The sequence below is a fragment of the Limulus polyphemus genome, unplaced genomic scaffold (genome assembly GCF_000517525.1).
Source record: "Limulus polyphemus unplaced genomic scaffold, Limulus_polyphemus-2.1.2 Scaffold6926, whole genome shotgun sequence".
NCBI classification, from domain to species: Eukaryota; Metazoa; Arthropoda; class Merostomata; order Xiphosura; family Limulidae; genus Limulus; species Limulus polyphemus.
The window spans coordinates 950-9,964 of record NW_013672536.1 but is presented as its reverse complement, the minus strand read 5'-3'; the positions used below and the strand labels follow the sequence as shown (position 1 = coordinate 9,964).

The following is a 9,015-nucleotide window of genomic DNA, read 5'->3' as shown; positions in this document are numbered from 1 at the left end:
AATCACGTTTCCTATGTTTGCTAGAGCTTCTTAACTATGAGACACAGATGAACCTAACACTAAAATGACGTTTCATTTGTTTGCTAGAGCCTCTTAACTATGAGACACAGATGAAATTTTCAACCGTATTTTGTTTCCCCAAACCTTACAACAGTGTTTTGTCCCGCTTCATCGTTCGACAAAGTTAGTCACCGCTGCTCAATATTATATTATATATCACCTGTTTTTTTTATACATTTTCAATCAAAATTATACACAACCTATCACTATATTGGCCCATTGTGGCCTGGTGGTTAGGGCGTTCGACTCGAAATCTGAGAATCGCGGGTTCGAATCCCCGTCCAACCAAACATACTCGCCCGTTCAACCGTGGGGGCTTTATAATGCTAGCGTCAATCCTACTATTCGTTGGTACAAGAGTAGCCAAAGACTATCTGCTTTCCCTCTAGTCTTTCATTGTTAAATTAGGCACGGCTACCTAGAGAGGAGATGGGCGCCACCTGGTAAATCTGCTCGAGAATCACCAATGATGCATCAACATCTAGAGTCCCCTATCGGTCGTAAACGGTCATGGGACTCAAAGAACTTATAAAGTTATATTATTTTGTTTAAATACTCACTTTATCTTTCCATTCTTTAGGCCTAACTAAAATGTCCGTCGTAGTAAGCATAACCTCTTTACAAATAGTCACATTTTTATTGATTATGTTTAATTCTATGATTATTGATTGGGTTTAGGCCTAACTAAAATGTCCGTCGTAGTAAGCATAACCTCTTTACAAATAGTCACATTTTTATTGATTATGTTTAATTCTATGATTATTGATTGGGTTTAGGCCTAACTAAAATGTCCGTCGTAGTAAGCATAACCTCTTTACAAATAGTCACATTTTTATTGATTATGTTTAATTCTATGATTATCGATTGGGAGCACATGTTTCTAAGCCACTTATGCGCCATATTGCTTTTGGGTCCGTGACTGTGTTTGATTACAGGGTTTCTAATAACACGAATCACGTGAAATTATTAAAACAAAAAAAACATACCGTCAATATTTCAATTAATCCCATAATTACTACTGGAATTCACTATATATTTTTATATCGTTTTTTATCAGTTCTCTGAAGTGAGTTTTGTAAAAGGAAAAAAAACAAAAAAAAACCCCCTTGTCACAAAATGGCTGCCACAACTAGTAAGGAATTTTCTGGAAACATTTTGTATATGTTTGTCTGCTAGAGGCTTTTGTTTCTCAAATATCTCTAGTGTACATTGAGTCTTAAGGGTCCTGGCATGGTCTGGAGGTTAGAGCACTCGACTTGCAATATGTGGGTCGCGGGTTTGAATCCCATCACCGAACATGCTCGTTCTTTCACCTGTGAGGAGGTGGGGGGTATAATATTTGAGAGTTAAATCCAACTATACTTTGGTAAAAGAGTAGCTAAAGGGTTAGAAAGTGGGTGGTGTTGACTAAGTGTCTATCTTCTAGGCTACCACTTTAAAATTAGGGACATCTCATCAGATATCTTAGAATGTTTTAGGGTTAGCATGCTCTTTTGTAAGTGTTCACATAAACACGTTTCATATGATATAACTATATTGAAAGCTGTTGATTTTCATAACGTTAAATTAAAAAAAGGGGGTGGTGGAAATAATTAATCCCCATTGAACTCGCGCCGTACTGTCAGTCAGCAGTTGTGCGTTATAAGAATGACCGTCGAACCCGTTATACTGTTCAAAAGCTGGATAAAATTTTGTCAGGAACGAATATTGTTGACTCAAGTTGAAAATACCAATTAAATAAGACGAAGCCACTGATTTTACATATTCGTGTGTTTTTTTTTCTCGAACACGGACTTACAAATCCAACTCGTAAATTTAGAATCAATTTCTCGTTAAAATACCTTACCCAAACCCATCTTTTAAAAAAAGTTATTTACTCAGTTTTTTCTTTCTTATTTTGATTTAGTGTTAATGCGACGTTTCGGGTTGTTTTCGAAGTCCAGCATCCTTCACGGAGCCCGAAACGTGGTGTGAAGCCGAAATTGAGGCAGAAAACGCCCAGAAAACACACCCACATAACTAGATCGTCTATCAAAGTCACTCGCATCAATTCCCTAACCTCTCTCTTTCCTATACATTTCAACTGCAACGTTAACGACGTTCTTGTAATTCTCTGTTCTCAATATAAAATAACTGCTCGCCAGTATAACGTCAAATCCACGTGTTATTCCTAATACATACGATGTTTAAACTCTCCTTATTTTGCAAGTTGGACGGTAACAACGGTCATTTAAAATTCTTACATTTCGAACCCCCCCTGGTGGCTCGGCGGTAAGTCTGAAGGTTACGCAGGATTCGATACCTGCGGTGGGTACAGCACAGATAACCCATTGTGTAGCTTTGTGCTTAACAAAAAAAAACAAACAAATAAATAGTTAAGTATATTTAAAAGTGTTTGTATTTGATTAACTATGAATGTTAATTTTTATATGCCCCCTCTGTGAAATTTCCAAGAAGAAAAATATCTGTTAGTTTATGTGGTTCGACAGAGATTTGTACCACGCGAGTTAGTTATAATACTGCTAATGAAGTTTGAATTATCCCCTCCCCTCCCACTTAGTTATAATACTGCTAATGAAGTTTGAATTATCACCTCCCCTGCCGCAAAATCTTTACATTTTTGTGGATTCTTATTTGTTGATTATGGTAACATTATACTACAACGTTCTAAATCTTATTTCAATGGTCATGGTTTGAAATATAGGTTTATCTTCAAGTTTATGTTTTCAAAGGATTCACTGGGAGGCCTGTATACACAGGCACTTGTGAAGGCCGTATGAAACAGCTGCATGTCTAATCTACTTTCTATGTGTAGCTCACGTTTCCTGCTCGTTATTTCTTAAAAGTTCCAACGGAAGTGATAGTCTAGTAGAGTTCCGCACGGATTTTTATTGGCTACCGACTGACGAATCAGCAGAAGTGTTAGTTTAGTGAAGCCAAATAGGGAATTCATTAACGAATCAGCGGAAGTATTAGTTTAGTGGACCCAGACAGGGACTTTATTGACGTATTTTCTGACGAATCAGCGAAAGTATTAGTTTAGTGAAGCCAAATAGGGAATTCATTTAACGAATCAGCGGAAGTGTTAGTCTGGTAACAAACCCGAGTTGAAAATATTTCAGTTTGCCATTATTCTAACAAATAGTTGAGAAAACAGAAACGCAGCCAGTGACGTTTTGTGGGCGTGTCAGTTACTACGTCCACTGTTAACTCAAGCTCACAACCTAGCAAACGTAGCGAAACGCACCGCACAAAGCTCCCGAAGAATTGTTTTTTTTGAACTGGATATTGTTGGCTGTACTGCGCAATCGTTCTGTTTTGTTTAACAATGAACACGGATTTATACATTCCCTGAACAATTAACGTAAAGCCTATTTATCTTTTTTTTTTTTTTTTTATGTGTGAAAATTATAAGATCAGTTCAGTTATTGCTAATCCTTACTGGAATGGCCTTATTCGCTACTTCAACAAAACATCGAATATGCTTCGTTGATTACACTTCTAAAATATTTCTCCGACTTTAAAATCGTCACTTAGATTAACAAACGTAGAGATGTTGAGCATTAATTCAATTTCACAACATTGTAAAAAAAAAAAAAAAAGAGAGCGCCCTTGTCTACAAATAACAAATGTATCATCGGACTAGGGTCAAAACATTTTTGTAGTTATTGGCTGAGTATCGTCTCACAAACTGTTTATGTGTTTCCAAACGTTCGTTTACTGTTTTATGTAAAGAACACACTTTCCAATCATTTCTGGGTTGTACTTGCTTGGCGTCCTCTTCTCTCACAATAAGCTTGAGGGCTACTAATGATAAAATTCTGTGTTCGATCCCCGCGTATAAAGTTTGTTAAGGCTCTTGACTTCAACAGTCCTTAGAGTCTTTGAAGCAGGAGGACTCGTAGTGTTTGTTCAGGTAGGACTTGAGAGCAAAGGTCTTGTTGCACCGCTGGCAACTGAAGTGTTTGAAACTGGAGTGCGTCTGCATGTGAGCCCGTAAGTTGGACCGGTCAGCGAAGGCCTTGCCGCAGTGGGCACAGCCGAACGGCTTTTCTCCCGTGTGAGATCGGAGGTGGCCCTGCAGTAACCAAGGTCGAGAGAAGGCTTTTCCGCACACCGAGCACTTGTGACTAAGACTGTGTGTTAGCACGTGCATGGCCAGGGCCGGCATGCTGACGTAGATCTTACCACAGGTTGGACACTTCTTGGCCAGCTGGGACTCTGGGCTGCGGTGGGTCTGTTTGTGACGGGACAGGTTAGATGACGTGGCGTAGTGCTTCCCACACTCGGAACACGTGTAGCGGGGCCGTGTCGTCTGTTCGTCGTTCTGTTTGGACGATTCTTTCCTTCTACGAGATCTCCCGTCACTGATAAGGAATGCTTTGTAGCTGTAAGAGACGGAGTGGCTATCAGCGCTAGAATTTGAACTCTGAGAACACTCCCAGTCGCCACAGTAGCTCCGTGACCCGAGGTCGAGGTCGTCTTTCACCTTCGAGAAATCGACGCCGTAAGTTTCTTTTTCTACGCTGTCTCTGGAACTAATAGACGGACACGATGGTGAGTATAAGATCGCTTCGTTTGTCGACTTGTAATCGATTGTTTCCTTCACGTCATCATTTTGAGCGTAGCCTAAGCAAGAATAAAAATAGAACCACATAAAACAGGGTTATACGTAAACAAAAAGAAAACTTTCGGACACTCTGTCCTAATAATATTAAACCTTATGCCAAACCTACTTTTACCAGTCGTTACGCTACACATGAATCAGCCTGAAGTTCGGTCAGAAAATACCGAGCATCTAAGCCTAACTGTTCATCCACCAGAGCGCACATTTGATGATTATTCGTTTTCTGTTATATATGTTTCTATGTTACTCCCAAGCTATTTGTTGGTTTGAAAGTACTGTAGTGCGAGACAAAAATGAGACAAACAGTGTTTGTTAATGATAAGAGTACAACATTTTAGGCCTACGTTAAGTTATTAATTAATATTAATTATTTAGCATAACATTTTGTACAAAATACTTCGAAACCGAGCACAAAACTTAAAACACAATAAGTGTCTTTAAAAAGGACAGAAATTTCTGGTTTCCTATTTCTCCATAAGGTCCCATAGATTGTCACATTAGTGTCTGGATTTTGGACGTATAAGTGGCTATCCAAGAACCTTTGATAAGTATTAAACTTTTTTTATTTTATTTTGTAAATTAAGAAATATCCGTGAACGTGTTCATCCAGATCAATATGATAGATAGATAGATGGACGAATAACTAGACAGTAAAGAATCTTCGTTTTTTTTGGGGGGGGGAGGTTGGCACATATTTGATTTACAGGTGTTTTGATCTGTTAACCTCTTATAGCAGTGAACTTCGTAACGATCGACAAATCCTAGTAACGCACTGAAAATCGATTTTTTTTCACCACACACACACACGTTCCAGCAGTAATAAGTTTTATCGACTGGATTTCAACGCACGTAAATAACTTCGAATTTTTAAACCTGGACCGAAATTCGTATTTCTCTTCGCCCAATTTTTTTTCCCTACCTAATTTCCTTAAATACGTTGATATCACGAATGATATTTCTCTAACATATTGATATAATTCAATCAGAAACTATACACGCAATACATAGTTTAGAAACATTAGTTAAATTTCTGATGGTATTTATAATATTCTGTATATGTTGTAACAAAATCTAATTTGGTAATAGGTTACTAAAATCAGGCTACACGTAGACTAGAAGAAAAACACGTGATTACGTTCTTTCAATTATCGTAGCTTGTAAAACATCATTACAAGGCTACCTGGCGGCAAGAAAACACATCAAAGACATCATTGATATGAGTTCAATCCATCGAGCCCTGTGGCAGAGCTCTGGATTTCGGATCTGGCGAGCTGGGATTGAATCCGTGCGAAACAACATAATATTTCTCGCAATTTAAGCTGTTGGTGCGTTTTAAGAGTTAGAGTCAATCCCTTAGTGTGGACGGTGGTTGGTAAGATTTACAATTTAATTAGGGAAATGTATTCTAATCAGTCGCGGGTTCGAATCCTCGTCACACCAAACATGCTCGCCCTTTCAGCCGTGGGGGCGTTATAAAGTGACGGTCAATCCCACTATTCGTAGTAGCCCAAGAGTTGGCGGTGGGTGGTGATGACTAGCTGCCTTTCCACTGCTAAATTAGGAATGGCTAGCGCAGATAGCCCTCGTGTAGCTTTGCGCGAAATTCAAAACAAACAAACAAATATTTTAGAAAGTCATTTAAAATGCTGGTTGCCTCCAGTTCAAGTGAAGTCCAAAAGTGCAAAATTACCAAAACAGTTTCTGCTGCATTTGTGGGAAATATATTACAGTTTCACGAAAGAAAAACGTTACACCTAAGGTAAACGTAGCTTACTACCACTATTTTGGGTGTAAAATTGGTGACCAGGAAAAACATTGGGCTCCACATGTGTGTTGTACAGTTTGTACATTTGACTTGACACAGTGGATGAATAAGAAAAGAGTAAGTATACCATTTGCAGTTCGAATGATATGGTGTCAGCCAAAAGATCATCTTACTGACTGTTAGTTTTGCGTGACTAATGTTTCTGGATATTCAGACAAAACTAAACAATGCATTACATATCCATGTATTGAATCTGCAATGAAACCAGTACCTCATGAGGATGGTCTTCCAGTGCCACATCCACCAGCGAATTGGAAAACAGGAGAATTATCCTGGGAAGATCATCTTCATCCTCTTCATCTGGTAATTCTATTGCTGTGGCAACATAACCTGCCTCATCTGATCACACAAGAAGAGCTAAATGATTTGATTAATGACTTGTCTCTATCAGAGCAGCATGGGGAACTTCTTGGCTCTCGTTTACAGCAATGGAATTTATTAACTCCAAGAACAAGAGTTTCAATTTACCGAAGTTGCTATCAAAGTTCTGCTTCTCACTACATCATGCAAGATACATTGTGTTTCTGTACAAATGTTGATGCACTAGTGGGTTAAATCAAGTACGGAAAATCATCCCAAGAATGGAGACTTTTTTATCGACTCATCTGTAGTTAGTTTGAAAGCTGTACTTTTACACAATGGGAACACTAAGCCATCTATTCCTGTTGTTCATGCTGTGAACATGAAAGAAACTTATAAAATCATGCAGATTCTACTTGTGACCATCAAATATGATCACCACAGGTGGGACATATGTGGTGATCTGAAAGTTATTGCACTCCTGCTAAGCATGCAGAGTGAGTCTCTGGGACAGCGGAAATGATAAAAATGATTTTAAAAAAGAAAAAATGGACAATAAAAGAAGATTACATACCAGGAAAATATAATATTTAGTAGCAACCTTTAGTGAATTCTCAAAATTTGTGTCTGCCCCACTTCATATTAAATTGAGTCTCAGGAAGAATTTTGTAAAAGAAATGAACAAATTTGATAACGGATTCAGATATCTGTCTGACAAGTTTCCAAAAATCAGTGAAGCAAAAATAAAAGGAGGTATCTTTGTTGAGCCACAGATTTGAGAAGTGTTGATGGATGATGATTTTGAAACAACAAAATATCTGCTTGACTTGTTGCGCCTTTTGTGTATGTTCTCAGTTTCACGCTGTTAGAACCAACAGTAATCTCCCTTCATCGCAGGATTCCATCGTCCTTGATATTGGTGTTCCATTGTAGTAATATCTTGGTCAGAGTCATCTCTCACTGCACCTAGATCATTTTGAAAGAAGTCTAAATGGGAGTGTAAGAAGTACATCTCTAGTGACATCCTAGACCCCATTTTTATGTACTTCTCCATCATATCACCAATCACCACAGTATAGTTTTCATCTCTGTGATTTCCTAAGAAATTTTTGACAACCAGTTACAATGATTTTAAGGCAGAAAATTCTTTCTGATTGAGTACAAGGAAATATTAAATGAAGGATAAACACAACCATAATAATATAAAAAATACCATTTTCTACCTCACAGCCTACAAAAGTATAACAAAAAATTATCAGTATATTTTTGGTTCATTTAAGTACGAAGGTGTTTCAAGTTTAAAGATACATAAACACTATTTTGAGGAGACAAGCACGTCTATATATCTCGACACTGATTGATCACCGAATCGGTAAAAATGTCAAGTCAGGTAAACACATATACATTCTCATTTCAGCTTTGATTTCACGATTTCTTAGAAACTGTCTGGTTATACCCTGTATTATCGAACAGTTTTATACTAATGGGTCAATAATTGGAACTGAACGGTACCTAGTGCTAAACAGCTAGGTCGGAGACTCTCAGGATTCTGATACAATAGTACCTAATTTTGAACTGCTGACCAGAGGGAAGGCAGCCAGCCAGCAGCACCAACCGCCACAAGGGTTGTTGCCAGCTCTTCAAATCCTGTAACTGGATTGAACTGTTACTCGCTCACGACTGAAAGTACGTCACGTCTCGAACCTTTGATTCGCAGCTCGACACGTTAATCAATAGGCCTAGTCCAGCTCTCATTCATCTGTAGTCATTTAGTTTGTTTCCATTTTGATCATTACGCCAGGCAACAATACCTTCTATATCACCGGGCAACAACAACAACAAAATATTCTCTGCTGCTAGAAAAACGCAACTGTTCCTGAGTAATTTAACAATGCTGATTCCATAAATCATATTGAAAATTATTGACCACCTCTAGTTTCTGAGTTATGAAAGATTTATTCAAAATGTTCTTATACATCGTGAAACTTTTTTTCTTTAATAATTTTATTTATTCATTGAAAATTACATTTAAGATTGTTCAAAAACAAAACATAATAGCAATACCAGTTTTAAAAAGTAATGAGTATAATAAGATTATATACTGAAAATACATTTAGGCTATGTTCAAAACTTTCATAATGGTATTATTTTTGGTTCTATCGTTTAGTTTATCAACGAATTTTTAGTTACATTAAAACGCCAA

General features: G+C 37.7%; 1 protein-coding gene across 1 annotated transcript; it reads right to left on the bottom strand.

Annotated features, from left to right (window-relative positions):
* Positions 1–3,677: 3,677 nt before the first annotated feature.
* On the bottom strand, positions 3,678–7,910 carry LOC106474186 (transcriptional repressor scratch 2-like; the record flags this gene model as incomplete). The annotated part of the gene is made up of 2 exons (XM_013934877.2): positions 3,678–4,689; positions 7,689–7,910. Coding segments are annotated over 2 exons (986 nt in total), but the record flags the coding sequence as incomplete, so codon positions are not given.
* Positions 7,911–9,015: the final 1,105 nt, after the last annotated feature.